Below are 26,673 nucleotides of genomic sequence, written 5' to 3'. Positions count from 1 at the left end.
GACTTAATAAAATACAAATACAGCTTAGGCGCTAACATTAAAGTACAAACACTCAGTCGAAATGAATATTCACTGATAAACACCTTTGATAGGGTCCTCCGCCAGAGGCTGTGGACGAAGCTTACAAAATGGGTTGTCAATACTGTTTAATCTGTATATGGAGTTGGCATTGAGAAATTGTAATAATTTTGCTACCAAACTTGCTAATACACACACCCTTTGGCTCTCATATGCTGACGATATTGTCTTGTGTGATAGAACTCTTGTCTTGTGTGATAGAACTCCGATAGGAATGCAATGCAGTTTGTCTGTACTTGAGGACTATTCCAGGGTAAACAATCTCAATATTAATCACCAAAAGACCAAGATAATGTCGGTCGGCAGACATTAATGGCATGGAGATTTTGTAGGGAGGATTGGAAACAATGAAGTTCAAGAAGTCACTACTTATGTGTATTTGGGGGTGATGCTTGCATCTGCTAATCATGACAAAATGGCACAAATTTATATGGCCCCAGAGCAATCTGCAGACTTGGCACCATAAAAGTGTTTATTCGTGACAAAGCTGGTTACTTGGACAGTGGAGGGCATGCTTGTGGCATATCCCTTCATCCTTCCGAGGTCGATAAATGAGTACCAATTTCGGTTGGGTGATATTGTATGTAAATATGTGCTCTGTAAAGCGCTTTGGATTAAGGCACTATATAAATAACACATCATCATTATATGAGGCCAGCATTGTCCCTCTAATGCTTTACGCCGTAGAGACATGCACAAACAAATTTTCTAACTGGCTGGGCCAGCTGGAAGGCAAATTGTGGCGATGTTGCCTTGGTCTTCCGAAATCCCTTCCCGTGGAGGCGATACAGATTAAACTTGGATTGATATCGCTCTCGACTCTTGCTAAAACCAAGAGATCCTTGTTCTATCTGAAGATACTTGAAGACAATGGGGCCCAATACTTAGTTATAGTCTATGGCTGAATCAGGGTCGGCCTATGCTGTTAGCGTACTAAAAACCATGTGTAGTGAATTTCAGACCTCTATAGATGGAAACTGGAAAATTCTGACTTAATGGCAGTGGCTAAGAAAATCCTGGTTGACAAAGCGAGTACGTGGGATAGGGCCAGAGCCATTGATTGTTTACAAGGCAAAAGCTACTTTGATGGAATACTCTAGGCAATCCTTCTCTTTTAAGCAACCAATGGCTTATTTAAAATATATGCTATGCTGCTAAGGTTTAACCTACTTCCTTCGTACATGATTACTGGGGCATGGGGAAAATCCCTGTTGGAAACAGAATTTGTAACAAGAGTATAGAGCATACTAGACATCTGTTAACCCAATGCAAGGAATTAAGGAACCAATATACATCCACTATGGCTCTATGGTGACAAGAATAGAGGATGTCAGGGGGCAAAAGGGGGTCAGTTCTGGTCTACTATTTATTATGCAGACGAGGGTCATTTCTGGTGCTGCTTAATCTGTTTGGAAATTCATTGTAACTAAAGAGAATTTGTAATAAGATATGAAATTGTGGTTTTAAGCTAATTCATTATTGAAAATGTACTTAACAATAGGATGATTGCTATGTTTTACTTTGTAATAATGTAATTTTTGAATTAGTGTGTTCATGTATTGTTTTGTATTGAAATGCATTTTATACTTATTGTTAGTGTAAAGTTTCATTTGGAAAACCATACACACCTAAATAAAAAATAAAATAAAAAAAGATATAGGCAAAGTGCATCGGACTAACTCATGCTACAGCAAAAACTCAAAACACTCTAAATATGAACACTAATTATAACTAAAGCTTTGATGTAAGCTACCTAATACTTAAAGTGAGTGTTGTGGAGTTTTGTTGTAGCACGAGTCAAGGTGTTACTGGTAGTCAGGCGGGGGGATGCATATTGTTTATATTTGGGAATGAGTTCATATCGGCCGAGTATTTGTACCTAAATGTTGGTATTTCCATCAAAAGTAGACTTTGTTTTTGGATGGATAATAACCTTAAGTCCCTGGTGCCAGTCGTGGTTCCGGGGGAAAAGATTACAACCCTCTTTAACGGCACTCAAGAAGGCGCGACCCCCCTCAGCTTCAGATGATGACCCCTGGAACAGTGAGGCCCACCCTCTATAAGTACTTCAGGTTGTGTGTAGATAACGTGTGAATCACCACTTATGCGCCACTCAAGTCTGCAGGGGTATGTCGCACCAATATGCAAAGCTTGGGCGGCCATTATGGTGAACCTATATCGTATACAGAAGATGACAAATAGGCAGGGAAGAGCACTCAAGATGGGAGAAATGTTCCAGAAGCGTGCAAAATGTTGTAACATTTCAGCAGCCGTGGCTTCAGACGTTGTTAGTCATGCAAGCGGCATTTCATGAAGCGGATTACTCTAGTTGAAACGCGTTAAGACCAAGGTATGAACCCAGGGATTCCAGGTCCGCTGACAACACAGACCGACATAGACACCCGATAGTGCTAGGATACCATGGGCCTCATTACGAGTTTGGAGGCAGCCATGCCCTTATTAAGGGTCCAAGTCCGTGGTCCCTGAATGGGGAAATACCGGGCCATTCCGACTTTGGAGTGCCCGGTATTTCACCATTCAGGGAACCCAGACCGGACCATCCCCATTCCCATTTGACCCCCATAGGGCTCAATGGAAATGGGGAGCATGCTAACAACAGCCAGTTAATGACGGGCCCGTTGGTAGCATGCTGGTCCTCTTGCGGGACCCGCAAAGGATGTCTGGTCTGACCTTGAGGTGGTACGGGGTTAACAGCGCCGGCACCTTTTCCAGCGCCGTTAACCCCTTACCGCCTCACTTGTAATGAGGCTGCATGTCTTAACCACCGGTGATACCTGTGTGTGCATGCATGTGAGGGCCTTGGTACAATACTATTCCGAAGGTTTTGTAGCTGGGTAACAGGTATAGGATGCACGCCATTAATTAGTGAAAGCTTGTAGAATCTGCAGGCCCCATTTCAGGTGTCCATCTGAACGCACAGGGCCAGTTTGCCTCCCTCTAGGTGCTACCTTTGGTCACACAGCTTACTCGGGATTCCAGAGCCACCTTAGGGCTGCCTCACAAGAGGCATTAAGATGCTCATAATGCATTCCAGTGGCACTGCAGGCCAAGCTTTCAGATAAGCCCAATAGCCTGACATACACAATGAACGATAATGTGGACGGAAACGACTGTGGTGGAACCTCAAATGGTGCAGTGCATTTGAAGAGACGAAGGTGCCCGCGGCGGTCACATGCTGTGTCCTGCTTTGCAGGAAGAAGAAAAACCACTCAAGAGCACTTCCCAAATCCCACCCATTTCCCAAAGGTGGGACAAAAACTGATGGTGTCATAGGCAGCTTACAGGTCTAACATGGCACGGACTGACACACTGCCTCTAGTCGTGATGTCTGTATGCACATCATCCACTGCACAGAGCAGAGTGCCGGCCCAAAGGCATTCAAGAAGTCCCACACCACCAGACATTTTCTAGGTGGAATAAATAATTGCTTAGAATGTGCATGGCAAGATAAAGGTATCACAGCAGGGTACCATTGTTTCATCAGTTACCTTAACGAGACCTGATGAACAGGGGTCCAAATTGCGGTTTTGTAGTGCTGACATGGCCGTAATAAGTCATGACAAGAGCTGAAATAGGCTCGGAACTTGGGTTTATGTCAGCACTGATGCACTCAATCATATCCTGAAAGAACCCACAGCAAATAAAAAAAAGACCCATATTAATTTATCTGGACAAGTACACCTGAGCTTTCATTGTGTTTCTTCACTAGTATCTTGAAAGGTGAAGTCTTACAGAAGGCAGTCAAAATAACTAGCTGAAGTTTGTTCCAGAGCTTATTGAATTTGCCACAACAGGCTGAGATCTTACCTGCAAGTTCTGACCTGGGTTAAGTGAAGGAGAACGCTATATATTAACTGGTCCCAGTTCTGCAAATGAACTAAGAGGTGTCTGATGCTTTTCTAGGAAAGGGGACAAATTGGCTCTAACAACTTAGGAGCAGCCGCTGCATTGAGACATGAGCACTAAGCGATCAGAAGCCTGGAAAGGTTAGGGGTCAAATTGTGAAAGTTTAAAAAAGGGATTATGAAACGCAACAGCTTTAAATTATGCAATTATTGACAAATCTTGTCTAAATACATTTTCTAAATAGGAACTGCAAGGGATCAAGGGTAAGAGTCTGACACGGTGTGGCATTATGTTTTTGGTCACAGACTTTTATTAAGATGAAATAATGAAATAAAGAAAGGGTTGGGAGAAAATCCTACCTCACCCTAACTCTATGAGGGTTTTCCCTGCCTCTAAAAAACGAACTGGTATCTGTGTCAGGATGTCCCAAAGTAAAGTCTTCCGTCACATGTCCAACCCCTATTCGAACCCTCACATGCTAAACCTATCATAAAGTGAAAGGGGAATGTCTTCCAGATGCCTTCCTGTAGCTATTTTCCATAGGTTCAAAAGTGAAAATTAATCTAATACAGTTGCATGATATGATATGTTATGGTAAGTCATCTATAACACGCCTGTACACATGTGTGTTCACTGTGAGATTCTTCACGTTTTCAATGGTATCCAATATCAAGGGGTATGGATCTCCCCTTGTCTTTCCACACTACATCAACAAACCAAGTTTCCCCAGTTTCGGGGGGCTTCCCTCCACCCGGAGTTCCTTTACACTTTCAATGACTTCAACTCTCAAGGGGTATAGGTCTTCCCTTGACATTCCCACTTATACAGTTTACAACTCAGGGGGTTACACTTTCCCTAAGTTCCTTTATACTTCCAATGTTTTCCACTTTCAAAGGGTATGGGTCTTCCTTTGACTTGCTTTCCAACTTTACCAAAATTACAATATAAAGTTTCACCAACTTCAGGGAGCTTTCCCTTCCCCTGAATTTCCTTTACAGTTCCAACAATTTCCACTTCCATGGGGTATGGATCTTCCCTTGCCTTTTCTCAGTTTACACAGTTCACAATTGAAGGAGACGATCTCCCTTCCTCTAATTTCCACACACTCCAAATTTTCCACTCTTCACCTGGTATACTCTCCTGCCACAACGTCTTAATTTTCATACACTCTTGGTTTCCACAATGCTAACAGTGACCCCTAGACTGGTCTCCTGTATTTCGGAGCACTCCCCTATCAGGCCTCCATTGACTGGCCTTTGCAAAATTGGGTGCGGGTCCCAAACTTGCAGTTCTCAGCGCCTGATATACTCTCCTACCAGGACTTGCTTGATTACAACACAATCTTCCTTTACTTTTTCACTGCCATACTGTTCTCAACTTGTATATTTATTCTATTAAAGCTCCGGGACTCAAACCCTCTCTCATTCACTTGTTGCTTTCTTGCAAAATGTCACAAGGGCCCTATTTCCCTGTTTGCACTTCCCCTGTTCCTATACTTCACCTTTATCGGTTTTGCTGTATACCCGGTGAAGCGCACAGCGTCCCAGCTTCTCTCTGGGCTCACCGGCTTCCAGCAGCTGTTTCCAGGACCAATACGCTCTCTGATTTTTTCTGCAGTCTGCGGTCGGGTCTGGCAGGCATATCGTCCGCTCTCTGATTCACATAGTAATTCCAGATTCCTCTGGCAGCTTCCTCTGCTTAAGGCACTTCTGTGGCGAACCTCTGACTTCTGAGCTTCCTTGGGCAGTGTCTCCAGGCACCTCCCTTTTCAGCTCTGCAGCTTGCTTCTCTCGATTGATCCCACCCACGTTGCGAACAGTAATTGTGCTTCCTCCAAGCTGTTCGGTTCTTTTGAATATCCAGGCACCTACAACATGCTCACAACAACTAGAGCGTGTCTGTTGCTCGCCAGCTCCAGTAATCCTCACCACTCCAGTCCTCTTCTTTGTCACAGTGTTCTGCATTAAATACAAAAAGTCAATGTCACTAACAATTGAATATTAATTTGGAACAAGTGGGTTGGAAAGTGGGCTTTTGCAACAGAATGTATTATTCTTGATAGGATATTCTTGTTTGATTTGCCAACATGTCTTGGAGTATTGGGGAGTCCAGAATGAGCTATGAGGCTGTAATGGAGAACCGGTATACCATGTTCTATCTAGCGAGTCTACTCCATTCCCCTCTGGGTTGTCTCCCCTCATGTGGTCCTCCCACAGATAGCCACCCCCAGGGTCAGAGTCAGGTAGCTTCTGCCTTTCAGCAGCCACATGAGGGATGGTTTTCCCCGGGAAACCAGTGACGACTTTGCTATATTCGTCACAGAAATCAAATGCCAGTCTTTTGGTTGTTGTGAAACTTGTTGCCTAAAACTAACATCCACAAGTGGCTACCGTGTGATGCCGGTGATCTCGCCATTTCCACCCATAACTCATTAACCACCTCCTGCTCTTCTGCATATCTTCCTATTGTCCTCCCATGTATGCTAGCAGACATCAGGGCAGAGGTATTTATTTTATTGTATTGTTCTTTTGTAAAGTGCTGCAAATATAGTGTGGCCGAAGTGTTGAGTGAGATAATGCTGGGAATGAAGTAAAGTTCTTGTCCACACTTCCCACCAGGCAACACATCAAGCATCGAGACAAAGGCAGCAGCAAGATCGTGGGAAGCAAACACCGAGGCCCTGCCCACTGTGGGCCGAGTACCAAGCATCCTGGAGGGGGTTTTGGAGTGGGGTATTTTACTGAATGTTGCTTGCCCGGGTAACTTGAACCAGGGCTAGTGTTCCAAAGTCCACTGTCAAACACAAATAACTTCATGGGGAGCTACATCTCCTGCTCAGTTGCCTGGTCGTTTAGGTTTCGTAGTCCCTTGATTCCGGGTGCAGCAATGTGTGGTGTGGCAGAGGAGGTGTACATGACAGGAAATCGAGTACACAACCAAAGCAGGAATAACAGGAGATTGCTTTAAGCTAATAATGAAGGAGAAAATCAGGAAATTGACAAATCAAAGGGAAACCATATGAGAAGAGATAGAGCAATCGATATGCTAAGAGCCGGGAGAGAAGAACAGGACAGAATGGGAGACTGTGTATGATTTTGATTATCAACAAGGGGTATTTTCCATCTCACGGATCTGAGCAGCATTTCTATTTCTATTTCTCCCAATTCTATTTAGGATTTATAGAATGCATGTTCATCCAACTTTATATCGCTTGGTGCCCATATAAACCTCTGAAGGAAATAATGTACAGTCAGCCAGGATGCCCCGGTGAACAAAGAGAAAAGAGGTTTTCAGGCACCCCTAAAGGAAATAATTGGATTGTAATTGCCATACAAATGATCTGGCCACATCCACATCAACGATTTCAAACCTAACATGATTTTTGAGAGAAACCATTTTTTTCATGGGGATTTCCCTAGGGGCTTAAACATACACTCTTTAGCCCACGATAACTTTAAATCATTTCACTGGGGCAAAAGACTTGCTGGAGATCCTACCTATTCCGTTGAGGCTGTAAGCCGAGCCACAGCACTGCAAGACAGCCTTGACTCTTGCGGGCTGTGCCTTTGTTCCCTGGAGGGGGCGGAGACTGCTCGCGGCCACGTGATCCATCACGTGATTTGGATCCTGTACAAAATGCACCCGCGGTCACCCTCGCGGCGTTGAGCCCGGCAGGAGTAGAGGGCGACGGCTGTTGTGCGGCTGTTTGGCGTTATGGCGGAGAATGTTCGACAGCCACTCTTGCAGCCGGACATAGAGATTGTGCAGCTGCTGATATCGCCTGAGTCACCGGAGCCGCACAGAATCCTGCGAAGCAACTATAAGACCCTCCCTCATGGAGAACGAAGACCGCCGGGGAAAAGAGGTAAGCCCTCCATGCCCCTCGTAGCAGACTCGAAATCTGCAAAACTCACCACCCCCGCCGCTCAATGCCAGCATAAAGGAGCGGAAGGCGATGTGTGGTTGTATCCCGGACTATGGTCATGGGTAAGAACACTCCCGATTTTGAAAAAGCCCCCCCTCAGACTCCGGCCAGCACCTCGCATACCCACATGGGCACCAGTGAGCACGTGATCCTACCATTGGGCCAGAGCGCTGCCTTGTCGAGAGGTCTACCAGCTCTGGCCACCGGAGGGTGGACCGACCTGGACCTGGCTCTGGCCCCCTGCACCAACCGACGAGGGGTCCTCTCAGAGGGGCAATGCAATATGGAAGTTAGAGAAAGAACGCTTGGGGGCATGCAAAGTATCAGCCCTATCACTTTGACCCCCTGCCTGTACCCCCGAGTGATCACGGAAGGGGAAAACGAAAGAACCCAGGCAGTGGGGGAATCTAAGACTTTGATAGAACCTAGCTGTCTCTCCAACATCTGCATGGAGCATCCACTAGAAGGATCAACAGATGAAAGGCCGGGAGAGAGTCAGTTAATAGAACCAGACCCTCCACTGTTAACGGACAGGCTGGTGATTCCAACGAAAACCGCCATCCAACTCACCAAGGCATTGCAGGCGGCTGTATTTCCGAATCACGTGCCGCATAACCGCCCAGGTGAACCTAGTTCCAGACAGGATGTAATTAATCACCACTTACGCAATGATCCAATAAGATCACCAGAGAAAATAACGTCGACGGAGACAAGGGCCGTCTCGATTGACGCTACATTCAAGGGCTCAAATCATGACACTGAAGACTGGGTAGACCTGGGGTCCCCAGTCCATGTAACTGTCCCAGGGACAACAAAGGCCACCAAACCTGGCGGTACCAAACGACAATACATTAAGAAACAAAAAGGAAAAACAACAACGCCGAGTGGCTTGGAAAATCACTGCCATCCAGAAGATAAAACACTTTCTAATAAACAGAAAAACTTAGTCAGCAAGGAGTCTACTAAACCAAACTTGACGATGGTGAAAAAATCGATCACAGGGCCCTGCATAACTCTAAAGCCCCGAATGTCAAATGCCCTGTTTACCTTCTTTAAGACACAGCAGAAAAAACGCCAACTGGAAACAGACGACGAAATCACTGATGCTGAAATACTTGGAAGTGATCGAGGGCTCATTTCCAGCAATAAAATCTAGAAAAACAGAAGCAGCTATCGACCCCAAAAGCACCTCCGTTGAAATAGGGCAAAGAGCAGCAGTTAGTCAGGCAGAAAGCCTAAAAAACTGTGACCAAAGCAAAGGACTCACAGACGAAAGAACTCAGTCAAACGACGCCACTACTAAAGAAAAGGCGCATCAGTCTCCTAAGAAAAGTGTAGAAAACAATCGGCGGACGGAACCTAGCAACTCAAACACAGCCCCCGGGGACCTTAACATCATACTAGAATCCCCGAGGAAGAAGGAAGACAGAACGAAATCAGTGCAGAAAACCAACAACATCCCCCACAACTGCCAAACGGGGCTCGAAGAAGAAAGGCCCTGTCCGATCCCTGACAGGAGGGAAACTCTTTCTTCGGCAAAGAGTCCAAATGTAAATAAAGCCCCGACTGCTAGGCCTGGAACACCCACCCAAATTGGGTGCAAAGAAAGGATAGAACTGGAAGAAACAGAGGTACCTCAAAATACCAAGAAGCCGCCTAGTTCACAACTATCCGAGATTTCAAGGAATGACCAGATGCTCCAGCAACAGCTTCCCCATAGTTCCAGCAAACACTTAAAACCTAAAACTCAGGCAAATGGCAGCACTATTATGGAGGGATGGAGACATCAAGAGCGACTACCTAGCTCAAGGGCACACATGAGTGACCAATCGTGGTCAAAAATACACTTACAACCTCCACAAAGAGGAGGAAATACTCCAAGTCGCACCAAAGAATGAAATACACTTTATCAAACTGTATCCAATACAAGGCTAGACTGCTCTGATTCATCTATAGGTCAACCTGGGGCCTCAACTCTTGATATCTCTGCGCACCAATCGGATATGGGCTATGGCAGAGATTCTCAGAACACGCCCGCCAAGCACCGAAGATATAGCAAAATTGCGACGGACTCGCAAAGACCATCACCTAACAAAAAACAGGACATGACGACAATCATGGCGGCACTAACAATCGCCCTAGCACCGTTTTGTAAATTATACGAAACGATGAGCGACTCAGCCAAAGACAACACTACTTTACTATGCAAGATACAATCTAAGCTAGACTTCCTGGAAGGGTATATTACTGCCGCCGAAGCAAGATACAAGAAGCAGGGGGCGGCATGGGAGGAGAAATGGCTCAGCTTAGAGTCGGATAAAATAGCAGCACAACTACAAAAAAAGATGGTTATAAAATATACGGATAAAGCATCCCAAACAACAGCGAAGACTGTCAACGGAGAGCTGGAACCAATATTCAGCAAACAAAATCCAAAAAGCCTGAGCGACCGATGTGAGCCACAACCCCAGCCAAGCAACAAAAAAAAACTGGCGCTAGGCCTGGCAAGTGAAAACGCCATGGGGTTCCAAACGTTATCAAAATCGGTGTCTGCAGAGCCAAAAAAAGGAGAGGAGACAAGTAACTTAACCTGCAGTCCCGATAATCTGGACCATAAATCCACAGATCGCCAAGAAAGCCAACCTCGGACAGACAAGTCGCCAAGAACAGTGAAAGAATTCATGAGCATAAGCTCATTGATGGACATATCAGTTCACCTAGAACCTGACGTTCAAGAAGTTGACTACATGTGTCCAGAGGGACGAATAAAGGAAATCAAACTCCCCCCCAATAGCAGGAATGAAGCAAACAAAGTCCGGACAGGAACAACGGCAAAATCTGACAAGGAACAAGCTAAGCTATGTGCCATGATGTCCCTGTGTCGTAGCCCAACTCCTCTGAAGCAAAGACCTCCGCGGCACCACGAGGAAAACACAAGCAAAAGATCGGAGCGGATGGAGAGGGAAAACCCTCACCCCCGAAAGTCGGAGACAGCCAAAAACTGGCCCAGCTCTCATAGAGACTCCAGAGTGTTCAAATTAGAGCAAACGTCATGTAAAAGTAAAGACATGATACTAAACAGGAAAACGGTACTTCAAATACTAAGTAAAATAAAGTGTCTTCAACATCTTAAATCTGAAAACTTCGCATTGATAGAACCGTACAATCGAGGTCAAAAGGCGAAGACCTATTTGCACATTCAAGCAACTGCTCTAAAAGGGGTCCCGGACGAAGCATATGCAGACCTAAAACAAGCAGGATTTACTTTGACTGAATTACGTATATCAAAGACAGACGAAAAGCGGGACCCCCCTAAGGTGGGAGTGGATCGCAAATGGCACTACACATCCAGAACAAAGGTCCTGTACAATAGGAAAAGGAAAGCTACTAACGATGCTTCAGAACAGGAAAATCACAGAGATTATGAGTGGGAAAAACGAGACACAAGACAAAATAAACATAGACCCCTAGAAAACGGACCCAGAGAAAATCAAAAAGCTGACCGCTCAGGGTATGGGGGCCCCTCTCACGAAAGAAGAGACTGGCACAGAGTGGCAACCCCGGGACAGCCAAAGACAAGAAGGAACTTGAGAGATCTCTCAAAAGAGGACCGTAGAATGAGCAACAATCGAGACACGAGGAACGAACAGAGCGAAGAACCTAGACAACCAAAGGGGCCTTGGAATTCGCTGAAAAATGCGCTAAAAGCACAAAATAGCAAATAGCAATCACCGGGAGGTGAGACGAGAACTACACCTCCGCCTACGAACTACCAATCAGCGGCACCCCAAAAACTCCTCTCGATGGCCTCGTGGAATACAAAAAAATGATTCTGCTCATCTAAAAAGCGCACATAACAAGGGAAAAAATCCTGCGGAAAGAAAGAAAGTCTTTTTAGAGCTTGGGCAACAGCCTAAATCACAGGCTTGAGTAGTGCACCCCACAAACAAATCAAAAATGGAATCAGCCTAATGCAACATGTCCACTTTTCAAGACCAAAGAAGTATGAATAGTTCCTGACGGACATATGCAGTAAGCGTGGAGACCCATCCGTACTGGGTGCCTTTCCTAATTTAATTTCTTTTATGGCCCTTCTCACCTCATATTCTGTTATAGCTTCCCCTTGCCTCCTTTTTTTTTCTTGTGAGATTTTAGGTTGGAGGGGAGGGTTCAGATATCTCTGGCCGTGCTATTTCTCTGCCCTCTTGCTATAGCTTCTTGCAATATCCGGCAACACCTTCTGCTCTTTTCCGAGAGTCTGCCCACTCTGGGATCCTCTGCATTTCTAATTTCCACTACCCTTCCTTAAACACCTGGCTAACATGATATCTGCTTCTCATAGTATTTCTGCTTTAGAAATGTTAATTTACGGTATGTTTCATCCAAGAGTAGCTCCTTTAGCTCTTTCCTTTTATCTTGAATTCATGCGGCCTTATCTTCGTCTGGCTATCCCACCACCTTCCAACTCTCCATTTCCCTGATTTACTTTCTCATTTGAAATTCTTTTGCTCTTTTAAAAAAAGAATTCCTGGATCCATCAGCTATTAGCAGCCTTCTAAAGACCACATATGTGGCTTCCCAGACCTGACCTGCCCCCCTTTTTAATTTCAGATTAGGCCTCTATTTCTTCTTTCATGGCTTCACTAAAGACTGGGTCCCTCACCACTAAATCGTTACATTGCCATCACCCTTTCCCTCTGACCTCTGTTGGCCAGTTCAGTTGGACTCATACCAGGTCATCATCTGACCATGTGATGGGTGCCACTATTGTACCCCCCACCATGTGGGTGTTGTGTTCGTCAATTAAAACTAGGTCTATTCTTGAGTAGCTTGAGAAGATGTATTTGTATTTATATGAAGAACAAGGATGCCTTCACAGAAAGATTCCTTTAATATAGCTCAACAATGAGAACATGTGTTTAGCCACTTTATGAGAGTGTAAGAAAGTGGGACATGTACCAGGGAAAAAACAAAGCAAACAAAATATATATGAGAAAACAAGTGATTTGCAAAGGTAACATTGACCTAAGGGGGCAGGCACTTCAAACTAAAGAGGAGTACTATAAAAATATACAAAATTATATTATTAACTGGAGCCAGGGGGTGGATGGGGAAGAGGACAGGGGAGCTCCCTCTTTAGGATGTAATTGAAGTTTAAGCACAGCTTTGAAGAGATCTTTAGTTTGGCAGGCTTTGATTTTTATGGTCAGTGGGTTTCAGTGGAGCAGGGCAGGTAGAGAAAAAGAATGGAAGCGAGAGGAGGAACAGGGAGGGTATGGCACAGTGAGGTTGAGTACAGAGGAGGAATGAGATGGTAAGTAAACTGAGGCTCAAGACCATTGATAGCTTTGTAGACTAGAAGATGAAACCTGAAATGGGAGCTGTTGTGCCTGGAGAGCCACGCAGCATGTTGATGCTGGGTAGAACTGGGGGGAGGATCTTGGTTGGTTGAAGAGTGTCTGGGTAGCAAAGTGTAGGACTTTGTCTAGTGGGAAGAAGGAGTAGAGCGGTAGGCTACAGAGTTGGGTTGAGCAGTAGTCAAGTTTGTTGAACTCGAGAGTGGAGATTAGGGTTTTTGTAGAGCAGTTAGTAAGAAAATTACAAATGTTCAGCATTTTGTGGAGGTTAATATGTGCAGAAGAGGCAGTGACACTGATGAATTGTTGCAGTTGGGGGTCATTATCACCAAGTGTATGAGCCTTGGGCAAGGGAGCAAGGAGGTCAAAGGGAGAAGGGGAGGGATGGCATTGGAAGCCAGGAGAAAGATGGCTCCTTTTATGAAGAGTTCAGTATAAGGCAGAGGTGAGTTAACTAGTGATGAATGTCAGTGAACCAGTACGTTATCTGTTCCGAGATGGCTGGGTGAATGAAGCAAAGGAGAACAATATTTGAGTGCCATCAGCAAAAAGGTGCTAGAGAAATGCATAGAATGATATAAGTCATCATAGGACAGAGGTATAGAGGGTGAAGAGCAGAGGTGAAATGACTGATCCTTGGGGATGTCGACAGGGAGATGGGTGGGGGTCAGAGGTCTGTGAGTTCTAATAGATTTTAAAGAATCGACTTTCCATGTAGGAGGCGATCCAGGCAGGTCCTGGAGAGTGATGAAGAGAGAGAAGTGGTTGAGAGTGTCGAAAGTGGCAGCACGGTCCAAAAGGATGAATATAGAAGAGAGTTTGGAGTGGTGAGCATTAGGGAGGAAGATGGAGACATGCATGAGTGCATTCTTGGTGGAGTGTTTACTACGGAAGCCAGATTGAAGTGTATCTCTAATACCATTATCCTCAAGGTACTTAGTGATCTGGTCAAAGACCACTCGCTTAAGGAGTTTTGAAAAATAGGGAAGGCGAGAAACTGGGCGATAGTTTGCTGGGAAGTTTGAGTCAGCAGAGGCTCTCTTCAATAGGAGTAGATAATTGGAGTTTTGAAGGAGGCAGGGAGGAGTCATGTACGAGATAAAGATTTAAGAACTCAGAGAGATAAGGGCAAGTAATTGAGACTAAGACTTTTGCCATTTGGGGAATAAAAGGGTAGAGAGAAACACAAGATGGGTTGCCAATGCAAAGATGGGTGCTCATTCAATAGGAAAGGTAGTGGAGAAGTAGGCGAGAGAAGAAGAGTTAGGGGACAGCTGGTGGGCAGAAGGAGGGTTGTGGAGGGAGCAGGAGGAGGGCTGTAAGAGCATCAATCATTTTAGAGATTTTTAGAGGAAAAGCAGTGAGCAAAGTAATAAGCAGAAAGGGACGAGGCAATGGATATTGGCTTAGTAGGTGTGAGCAAAGACTGGAGGGTCGATGCAAGTTTGCTGGGCAATTGCAAAGGGAGGAAATTAGGTTTGCCCAGAGCAGAGGTTATGGCAGCAAGGGACATTTGTGGAGGCTAGGAGTAGGGTAGGGTAGGTGTTCAAAATTTGCACTAGTGTCATAGGTGATGGCGTGGTTTGTTTTGTGGGTCTGAATTTCAGAGGTGGTCCAAGGCTGAGGACAGAGCGGTGAAGGTGTGAATGTGTGAGCAGGATAGTGTTGGTCAAATGGAGTCATAGGTGCAAATTGAAAGTCTGAGAAAGCAGGGTCAATGGGAGAAGCATGAATAGAGGGGAGAGACAGGAGAGAGGTCCTGACATTATTAAGGTAAGGGTCAGAGAGTCCTGGCTGAATTTCCTTAGTCATTATACCCTCTCTTTTCACAATTCGCAAAGCTGACCCACACACGCACACTCATGACTTTCAATGTATTCACTCACCTTGTCTTGACCTGCTGCTGTAAAGGTACAGCAACTTAATGTTACAGGATTAGTTGATAGACCACACTGCTCCTTCAAATAGATCAGGGCCTGCCACACACTCATAAGTCTAGAGGGCAGGCTGTTGTACATTCACCCCACTTACACACACTTGAGTGAAGGAATGTGGGCCTGTAAGAGGTGTCCATACCTGCAGGATGCCACTGCAGAGGGCTGGTGAAAGTGTTACTAAACCCACTCCCACCAGCTACATGCAACACAAAATGGTCCTCTGTCGCTCTGGAAGGCTGCACAAAAATAAACTAAAAGGTTTTAAGAAGTCAATTCGCCACACAAGGATTTCTTTGGCGACAACATGTGGTTAATAGTTGTCTCCAGCTCCTACTGGGTAAAGTGTTCTACACAGCTCATTTAGGATTGCTATAGAATTCATACATAACTTACTGCTTGATGGATAGTTGAGTTGGCATGTGGGTGCTGCTGGCATTCAGTGAAGTGCTTTCCTGGCTTCTGAGATGTGAGTTTGTTTTTCATAGCCCCAAATTGCTGTCAGCTGCGAATCATCATGGTTGGCGGAAGGCTTCCATCTATGCCAGGTCCTGCAACCTCTGGCTGTTCCTATCTTTTAGACCTTAGCATTGACTCTGCTGGCTAAGGCTGATTGGAGTTCAATTTCAAACCATCTGGAGAGCCAACGGTTGCAGACACCTGCTCTATGGCATTGAGTGGCTCCAACAGAAAGGTGGTGTGGCTTTCCTTCTGGAGACATGCCTTATAAAGTAAGAAGATGCTTCTCTGAGTCTGTAGCTTGGACAGAATAAAACAAATTAACATTCCCCCCTAACTGCTATGTCAGCTCTGAGCAGGCGGTCACCTAGGCGCAATGGTAACACGGAATGAAAATGTCCGATCTTTTTAACCAGTCCAAATTGTTCCTGACCTCTATCCCTGAATTTCTTTTGTGCAGTCCTGAAACTAGCAAATCATGTAGGAAATGAAAGAGAGGAAGAGGAGAGTGGCATGTATGACTTTTAATTAAGCTGTAGGCATGTCTGGGACTAGAGAGAAAGTCAATCTTTTAGGGTGACTATGGGAGGTGTGAAAGGAAACGGACTGCTAAGTAACCTATCTGTTCACTGTCAAATGTATATCCTGAATCCGGCTATTGATCTTGTATTGGTTTGCTTACAGTGTCATGGTTTCCTTTCATAGGCCAAGGGGACACTAAAACCTTCACTATTAATGGGATGAACCATGTGATTGCCACCATGGACACACAAAGGACGAGTGCTGGCGTCATCTTAAGGAAACGGGTCAACAGGCCGTCCCTGCCCAACTTCCCCACGGTCAGCCAAGATGTAGTGGATAACCGCCATTCTTCAGGTGCGTGGTAACTGAATTCCTGTGTATCTTATGTTGAGTCCTGTGCCATCTTACACCTGGTAAACATCCTGTCTCACCATGGCTGCTGCATGGTTTTATGGGTTCTATCCATATTTGGGTAAGATGGATTTGTCTAATCAATTTTTGCCAAATATTGGTAGGCAATTGACGGACCACTGCCTTGCCCACAGAGCAACCATGGGATGGGCGAATGCACAGGCTGCTTTTTAAATCCAGTGTTCCCTGCAAAGGGCCAGGAAGTGGAGCTAGTTGTGGCAAGTACAAGCAAGGAAAGGGGAATGGGGGGAGGGTTGAGCGTATACAGGCGGTTAGGGAGCATTGAGTGTGTTTATAGGGCCTGGGGGGTGGGGTGATGGAGTCCAGTCAGCATGAGAGTAATTGTGCAAAAGTGCAAATTTAGGCAGTCCCTTCTGGGAAATGTCTGTGGACTTAGAAAATGAGCCCAAAGGACAATATATGCCATGACAAAAAAATTAAATGGATTGGTGATAACACACTTTTTTTTAACGAAAATAAACATTTTGATGTGCGAACATGCAGACCTCTGTACCTAATAAGGTTGACTATTGACCATACCAACCTCACATCTCTCTTTGCCAGCTGTAGGATTCTGATTAGTGAGGTTCAAGGTGATTACTACTCCACCACCATCGCGGCAGCCTTGAACATCAGCAAAGCCCTCTCTGAAGCAAAGCATTGTACCAAACCCTCACCAGACCCTGATGTGCTAGCAACTAAATGTGATGGAATTAATTTATTTTATTTATTTTTGCATTTGTTGCAGCGCTCTGAACCCTCGGGTATCTAGGGGCTAGTTACATTGACAGTAGAACAACGGTTTTATAAAAAAAATAAACACATCCAAAAGATCATCACATCAGCCCCCCACAGCATTAGCCCCTTGCACTCCAGCACACACACTGCATTTCTGGACTGAATTCTCTGCTTGCTCTCCCTCAGGTCTCTGAAAAGCAATCACATCCCTTTCCTGCTTCCTACTCTGACAATATCATCCCAGCCTCCATCATTAAGCAAGTGATGGGCCCAGCACTCAGCGTACGCTTCAGCATAATTAATGCCTCCTTCACAGAAGGGTAATTCCCTCAAGACTGGTCTCATACCAACTCTTTTGAAAAAGATGACCTAGACCCAGATGACCTGGCAAGTTACTAGCCCATTGCCAACCTCCTATTTATTGGCAACAATCTTGAAAAATTAGATGCTGCACAACTGCTCACCAGAATCAAGCAACTACACCTCCTAAACAGCTATCAGTCATGGATCAGCCCCAAGTGTAGGATCCAGACAGCCACCATGCAGGTGGTGGATGATGCCCTCCAAATCATGGATACGGGTGTCTCATGCCTCCGCATCCTCTTTAAACTCTTGGCTGCATTTGACACTGTCAACCACTGCACCCCCCTCTCCTGACTAGCTGACAGGATGGAATTCTCTGGTACTGTCCTGAATTGGTTTACCCCCTACCTTTGCGCAGACACCAGGCCGTCCAGATGAACAGGTTGTGTTCTAACTGACTCCAAGTCTCCTGCCGAATCCCCCAAGACGCCAGCCTTACACCAATCCTTTTAAATCTTTACATGAAGCCTCTGGACACACTCCTCAAAGACCCTGATATAGCCGTTCACAAATACATGGATGCTACTCAGTTGTACATGAAAGTAAAAAGCTCACGCAACATCAGTCATCTCAGTGATTATCCAAGACATCATACAGTCCTGGTTGTCAACTGCCTACCTCAAACCTAACTCATCCAAGACCCAATTCGTCCTCATCAGTCCACCCAGTAAACAAAGTGTCCAACAATGGCTCAATGATATGCACCTAGAAGAATTTGATCTGCAACTCTCAGATTCAGCAAAATTCTTAGGCTTCACTGTTGAATGCAGCATGTCCTTCCAGAAACAACTAGCAAAGAATGCCTAAACAGCCTGACTCCAAATGTCCACCTTTTGCAAAATCAATCCCTTCATCCCCCGCAGGACTTATGGACCCTAGTGCAGGCCCTTGTGGTCCCGCACATTGATGGGGGAAATGTCCTCCTTGTTAAGGATTTCAATCAGGCGACACACACTTTGGTCTCGGCCTAGTATGTAGCGCACAACTGAGATGCTTTTCTCCTTATTTTATGAAGATTCAATTTCAGATGGTACACAACTCGTATCACACCCCCTTTTCAAATACCCCGGTTCACAATGGACCATGAACCAGGCTGGTTGGTGAAATGCAATATTTATTTATTTATTTTAAAATTCAAAAGAAATCATACAATTTTTAATATGGAGCAGCAATCACCAATGGGGTGATAATCACAATGCAAATGGAATCAAGACACTTGGTTACCCTTCTCCTAGAACATATACACAGAAATTGTATAGGGGCACTTTTTGATTTAGGAAAGATGGCACCCAAGTTAAGGTTTCCCCCTGCAATGTTCCCTCAACCCACAGATAATCTAATTCTGAGTGGATAGAGAGAAGCAGCAGGTAATCAGGAGTAAGAGGCAGAAAATGAACTTTAAACCCTTAACAAAGGCCTAAAATAACACTCAACATCTTCTAAATAGAATCATTTCCTTCATTGTATTTTCACATCACAATCCCCTTCACATTGCTAGATAAGGGCAGGGCCTTATCCAACATGCCCTTTTAAAACAGATATTTTCCTTTATTTTGCAAAAGTATATTTCTGTCACGACCGCTGGGCACTGGCGGCTGTGGGAGAGGTGGAAGCGAGGCCGCCATTGATTTGTGCCGCCACGTTTTCTCCTTGACAGTATTATCGGTCTAGTCTTTTTCAACATGGCCGCTGCCTATGCGTATTTACTTCCACACGCTAGGCAGTTCGGCGCGTTGCAACTTCGGATTTCCCTCTGTTGCTCTCGCTCCCTTATTGTTTTCTCCTTGGCGGTGCTCCGCCCTTGCTGTTTTGGGGCTCCCTGGCCCTTGTGCTCTTCCCCTTGTGCTCTTTCTCTTCCAGCCTTCCCAGTGTTTCTCTTCCCAGTTGGTATCCGATTTCGCTCCTTTTCCTGGCTGTCTCTTTCTCGGCTCCTTTCTCTTATTCAGCTGGTCCCTCGTGTACCCTCTCTCTACCTTGGCAAAATGGTGCAGGCATTTTTTTTGGTTGCTGCACAATGTAGTTTTGAGGCCATGGTGCTCACTGGAACCAGCGCAACCATTTTGCTGCTTCTGTTGAAGCACAGCTTGGTTTTGGAGAAATTCTGTTCAGTGGGTCAATGTAGCCCACATCCTGACTGGGCTTCCTGACGCTCACTTGGCTACCCTAAAAGCAGTCCACCACGCTGCAGCACGTCTGATTACGGGTGTGTGGAAACGTGACATAATCACTGTAGTCCTATGCAAACTACACTGGCTTACTCTCAAGGTCAGGATACTGTTCAAGACTGCGTGTATCATGCACAAAGCAGTCACGACTAGCACATCAGTGCACCTGGCAGCTAAGCTCCACATATCTAGTGAGCACATGAGCGTTACGCAGCAAATCAGTCAATCGTCTTGAAGCACAACTAGTCTTCAAAGGGAGGACCCACGAACAATCCTTCTTTTGTCACGCACCCACCCTCTAGAACTCGATCTCGGCATCAGTTCGGAATGCCCCCACAATTCTCCAATTTAGTAAATCTCTCAAAACATGGCTTTTTTAATAACACCTGACCAAGGACTAATTTCAATGGACACACAGACTGATGCACAGTGGGCAACTCTCAGTACTGCACACCGGTTATAAGATGGCAGCCCAGACACTGGCTATCCACATCCATCCTATACAGTGTTCCACTGCTCTCAAGCTAGGTCTGCAATTTAAACAATAACATAACAAATAAAATAGGAGGGCCACACAGTTTGTGGGTGTTGTTTGGTTATTAACCTACCCATTGACTGCCCACAACCATGCTAATCTCTATGGTCATTCCAACACACGACCTGCCCCTCCCTGCTCAAAACACACCCTCCTGGGATCTCTTTCAGATAGCTGTGTCGAGTAGTAACCTTACACATTGGACTGCCAGTGTCTTTTCTAAGCAGCCGTCCAAGGGTTAATGGCTTAATTGATGCTGTAAATGTGCTACTGGTATAATATTGGTATAATCAAAATGCCTTAACCAAGTGTGACTTCATCCACTTGACTTTTATATGTTCCTTGCACTGAAGTCCGATACAAACAAGCATTGACAAAGCCAACAGTTTTGACTTTTGTATATGCTGTCATGTGCCCAGAAAAATACACAATTTTCCAGTTGTTGCCCGCGTACTCCGGGTTCATCACTTTGTGGTAAGTTAGTTCATGGTATATTAATTTGGGAGGTAAAATAAATAGGGATATGTGGAGGGGGAATATAGAGGACCAGAAAAAGGAATAGGTGGGGTGGGTGAGGAGTGTGATTGGAGTTTGGGGCAACTCCCCATTTAAAGGAAAGAAACAAAATTACCTACAACGAAGTAACTTACCAGAAAGTGATTTTTGTCGGTGAAACCACGAAGAAGCCTATAACCATTATATAGGCAGGTAGTCCCATTACAGCAGGGTCTGGCAAATGCCTATTCCATACGTACAGAAAAGACCAAACCTGTAGTTCTGCCAGTGCCTGTTTAACTGGTAGCCAGTGCAGTGCTCTTAGTACTGGGGTTATGTGTGCCCCCTGTTATATGTGACTAATAGTCTTGCTGCTGGGTGCTGCACATGGTAAAACTTCCTTGTGAGGTATTCCGTCAGTAATACTGCTTGTGTAATCGATTCTTGATAGAACCAGAGCTATAATAGCAAAGATCCCATGTTAAAAGGTGAGGAAATGCATGCTCCTTCTGAATGAACAAAGAGGGTCAAAGTATTTATTTACTACTGCTTTGATTTGTGGTTCCAGGTTAAGTCCATTGTCCATGCCGAGGTTCTTAGTTACCTTTTGATGTGTTTGGGCAGGTATACATTACACTAGGCCAACGTAGTGATGGCTTTGGTGCTGCATTGGGTAAGATAATCGCGAGTTGTATTTTTTCTGGTCGAGTTTTAAGTGGTTTGTTGTCATCCAGGCCATGTGCGAGGCAGTTGATGAGGGCATTGTTGGTCTCATTATTGCTGGCTATTTTGGAGCTGACTTGTGTGTCATCCGCGTAATTGTAGCAGGTAAGCCAATGGGTTTTGGATGAGCCTCTTGAGTAGGGCCTTTTAGATGTTGAAAGGAGGGGTGATATGCCTGATCCTTGTTTAAACTATTTAACATTTTCAAGAGAAAAGATAAAGGGTTATAACAGTGAGCACTTAAAGAAAAAGAGGCATTAAGGCATACATTTATGAAAAAGCAACTATATCAAGGCCAATATTAACCTTATTGAATCAATTGTACATTACGTGGATCAGAACAAAATACTACTTTTCCATAAACATAGTTGCATCAATAGTAAATGAACTGTGATCATCAAACACTAACTAACACAAGACAAACATTCAAACATTGTCTAAGACAAGACAACAAACTAAACTAAACAAAACAAAATAAATGGGTGGGGGATCCCATTGTTTTATTGCGCAGGAATCTTTTCACTAGCTTAATATAACTTAAATCACTTATAAGCCAATCAAATATTCATCCACCGTATAAGCTGTTAAACGGTATGCAGAGATTCAAGTATCTCTCTTCTCGATCTTGTCTCTGAAGCATAACTCTCTCAAACTCAGATGATATCAGTACGTCATTCACCCAATTCTCAACTTGTGTTTTTTTCCTTGTCTTCCACACATTCAGTATCTGTTTTGCTGATATCACTAACGCCTTATCAGTCCATTGACTATATTGCCGAGCAATTTCACATCGCCCCTTATTTTATAGCAATAGATCCTGCAGAGGCATCCTGGGGAAGTTCATCTATAATATTCTATCTAATCTGTCTAGCACATCCCTCCAGAATCCTGATGACCTAGGACAGTTCCACAACATATGAATAAGTCTGCCCTTCGCCCTTCCACATCCCCAGCATAGATAATTGTTGATGAGACCCAAACTACACATACGTACTGGCGTCCAATACAGACGTCCTAAAGTTTTCTGATGTATGATTCTCAACGTGAGGTCCAATTTACTTTTATAACCAACACACCACGTTTGTCCCCATTGACTGTAATTTTACATTCCAGTTCGCCTCCCATTTCTCCATCGACTTTCTCCAAGATTCAGCAAAAGAACCACTCATCGTCATTAGATTTAAATAGATGGATATCATGCGTGCTTGAGTCTTGTGAGACGCCAGATGATATGATCTGAGAGATGGAACTGATAGGAGGAAGCCAGGCGATTTTTGTTCTATCAGTGATGAAGAACAGGATCCATTTCAGTGAATTTGTCATGAAGTGCAATTTCTCAGAGTATCCTGATTATGGACCTGTGATTTACAGTGTGGACGGTTGCTGAGATGCCCTCGAGTATGAGGGCTGAGGGATACATACCTTTTGCTTGGTAAGGTATTTTTGTGATAGGTCAGTAGTTAACTGTACAGTCCACGTCTCTGGTGGTATTTTTGAGTATTTTTGAAGGATCTTGGCACAATTCCTGTTTTCAGTGAAGAGTTCATCAGTTTGCGAAAACACAGAATCAGGCTTTCTTTGGTGAGGATTGCTTTGTAGATGTCCTTTGAGCCGCAGTCAACTGGAGAGCCAGATTTGGTATTTAATGCTATTATTTTCTAATCCGGCACCCATCTCATCACCAGTCATGGGATAAAAAGGCAGTACATTCTTTTGAAGTCCTGTGTTCTGCGTCATGTTACTTTAACATCAAACCAATACAGGGATCAGCCGAATGCAGATGAATCAGGGAAGGCAGCTCGAAAAGGTGACATGCTTTTACCCTCAAACGGTCAATACCATTTTATCCTGAGTCAACCTGAGTGAACTTGGATCATGTGTCAGCATAAAGGTTAAAGAAAGAATTTGACGAGGATCATCCATTAGTCAGGACTAGCATGTGATGAACTTTTGTTTTTTGCTAACACACATCATTGACGTGTTTCTCCTTTCTACCCTCCGTACAGCCACATCGCTGCCAGCACATTCCCTGAATTCCCGAGAGTGGGACGATGATTCGGAGAATGCCGAAGCCCTGGAAATCAGGCCCTTTTCTCACCCAGAGCAGGGGCTGATTGATGCCCTGAAGAGCCTTCATCACAAGGACTGGTGAGGAAAAGCAAGGTTATCCTTCCTCGGCAGGTACAAAGCACCCACCTAACCGTGGGTCCATCCGTTTATGCAGTTACTTCACCAGGCTTCAAGCAAACGCCAAACCCCTTCGAACAGCCCATCAAAGTGCAGCAGAAGTGTTTTTGGGAGGCACCCTAAAGCATTGCAACTGTGGCCTTTTTCCTGGATAAACTCCAGTTTGTTTATCAATCACCGCCCCAACCCCACCCAATCCGACCTCAGTGGCTCCTTTGGTTTTTGATTTTTTTTCCACAGGAATGATACACATTTGAATGCATTGTGTGGCAATGAGCTTCTTGCCACCGCCATTGCTGTCCTCCTGCACCCCCTTTGTTTTTTGAGAATTTCAGGTGAACACCCGCAGAATACGGCAGCAACCCCTAAAGTGACAGCAAGCAGCAGTGACCTGCCACAGTAGACCTCCCCGCTGCAGCGAATGTAGGTCCTCCGACAGCCCCCAGGGCCATAAAGGTGGCAAGCTCATCCATTCTGATGGCAGGGTCACAGGTCTAAAATAAATAATAGAGTGGTCCCTTGGAAGTGAGGTGGGGTGTTGGGTGAGAGCATTGGGGCTGTTGATTTAAAGAAATATTACAGCGATTTTATTACCGAGATCTATGTGCTGATATATGTATAGGCGCGTTACAAATGCCATGTCATATCATATCATATCATATCTGATGAATTTGGGAGCAGGACAATACCGCGCAACATAGGTTCAATCCCCGTTTTGTCAGTTATAAGTTTGAGGAGCCTGGCATTAATACACACTATAAATCCCCAATAAAGAAGTGTTAATTTTCCTTTTCCTTGTTAATCCATAAAAACTGTGTAAATTAACTATGTAAAAATGTTTCATAATACCATGCTTAAGGAAATCAAGAAGAGATAGACTTTCAGTTCCAATATGTTTGCAATTAAAAATTGGTTAAGAACAGAATTGCTTTTTGAAACTGGCTAAGGGTATTTTCTTATGATCATTTCCATTGATAACGCAGCACAGGAAAGTTGGGTTATCTTCTGTTCGGCAATCATGTGGTTTGGGTAAAATATAGGGTTTGAACACAATGTGAAAGCTGTCATTCACCCATGAATCCTGATTTAAGTAAATTAGTGGCAGTCCTAATTTATTATTGAAGGGTGAACTTGTGGGCTGACCTTGCCTTCAATTCTTCGCCTTGTAATGACCTACTTTTCACCTTGTTGTATTTCTGCTCCAACCTCTGGTTCTGCTTCCAATGTTTTCAATAGGTTGATCAGCTTATTGAAGCCTATCGACTTCATGTCGAGTGGACCCATTTTTTCATTCACTTAATTTACTAAATGGATGCATGCTGGTTGTTGCAATTTCAAGCATTCTGGGTGTTGTTCGTTTCATTTGAATCAGATAGATGTCAATGGAAGATTAAATGTTTTTGGAAAATGAGAGATGAAGTTTGTAAACACGTTGGCCACTTTACGGTTAGAGATCGAACTCCCTCTAGACCTGACAAGATACATGTCACCTCCTCCTCTGGGATTGGCTGAGCTCTCTGAAAACTCTGACTCTTTTGTCCATGACTTATTCTCAAATGGACCAGTTGATAGCGCCCATTAAGAGCGAGCTCAGGCTCTCCCAGGCTCTCCCAGGCTCTCCCAGGGATCAAGATCCTGACTCCCTCATGCTGCACCTGCTGAGGGCATGATGGAAATTGACATCAGAAGTATTCTACAGGGCACACATCCAGCAGATTTGAAGAATGCATTGCCTGTCAATTGATGAAAGTGACACGAACAACCTCAGAACTATATCTAAGTTGCACTTCCCTGCTAAGTTTCCCTGCTAGGGGGGTGTTGGGGAAAATCATTTGCCTGGCTGGAGGAAAATGCACTGCTTTATGGAACTGAAGTGGGATTCATTTTGTGTAGTTTATTAAACCTGTACTTGTTTGATATATACATACTGTGCTCGGGGTCTATGGAACACCACGAGGGATGGATTCACCGAAGGAGAAACGCGCTGGACATTCACCTCCATTGTAGCAGTAAGGCAGGGGCACCTTTGAGAATAGTTGCAGTGTAGCACCAATTAGAGAGCCCAGGCCATCCAAAAAAAGACCTTTACACCGTGTGCACCTATGCCCGCTACGGCAGCAGCTACGTAGTGGGGGGGGGGGGATTTTAGCCATCTTTCCATCACGGACGCTATGGGCATGTCTATTGGAAGTTATTGTGACGGCCATTTTGAAGTCAGGTGTGCCCCGGCAAGGATATTACAAAGTTGCAATGGAACACATGGAGTACAAATACAGTTAAATAATTGAAGGAAAGGCAATAAATGAACAATGGCACACCTTCCTCCTCCGTTTTCACTTACGCCTGGGGAACCCATTGTGCGTTGGGATACCTGGATTGAGGATTTCCAAGATGACCTGCTGGCCGTTCATGAGCCATCATTTAGTATAGACAGGAAATGCACGCTTTCAATGCACAGCTTAGGCTTAGAAGGGCACAGAATTCTGAAAATTCTCCCAGAACCAGGGAGTATACCTGCAAGTGGGGAAGGAGAAAGACAAGTCAGTGCGAAACGTCCAGAAATATTCTGGAAAGATACTATTTTGGCATTCGTAAGCAAGAGGTGGGAGAATCCACTGAATATATTACCACAAAACTGCAAGAATTAGCTAAAAAGTGCAACTTTGGCTTTGAGACACGAGTCTGGACTTGGAAAAAGATGGGACACAGGATGGCTTGTGTGAAAGAGTTGGGTAAGAAGCGGTCCCCAGACTCAGGAAAAATGAGTGCAGCGACTGATCGCAAGGACGCGAAGAAAATGGCGGTAGACAAAGCACATTGGAACGCATAAAGCTGAACCTATGAAAAAAGGAGGAAGCACAGAAGGGAGGACTGCAGCGCTTAACAGATGCTTCCGGTGTGGCAGCCCCTTTCA

At 44.7% G+C, this 26,673-nt stretch overlaps 1 protein-coding gene across 3 annotated transcripts in view; it reads left to right on the top strand.

Moving 5' to 3' along the window:
• Positions 1-26,673, top strand: part of TOGARAM2 (TOG array regulator of axonemal microtubules 2) — a 717,735-nt gene that overhangs the window by 540,723 nt on the left and 150,339 nt on the right. For all 3 annotated transcript variants that reach the window (XM_069608717.1, XM_069608718.1, XM_069608716.1), the window contains exons 10-11: positions 16,326-16,496; positions 23,579-23,720. In XM_069608717.1, coding sequence (XP_069464818.1) covers positions 16,326-16,496; positions 23,579-23,720 — 313 coding nt within the window. The remainder of the gene's footprint in view (positions 1-16,325; positions 16,497-23,578; positions 23,721-26,673) is intronic.

Source organism: Ambystoma mexicanum, chromosome 4q, assembly GCF_040938575.1.
Source record: "Ambystoma mexicanum isolate Mex_15411 chromosome 4q, UKY_AmexF1_1, whole genome shotgun sequence".
Lineage (NCBI taxonomy): Eukaryota > Metazoa > Chordata > Amphibia > Caudata > Ambystomatidae > Ambystoma > Ambystoma mexicanum.
The sequence above is the reverse complement of the archived record's forward strand: the minus strand, read 5'-3'. Positions and strand labels throughout refer to the sequence as shown.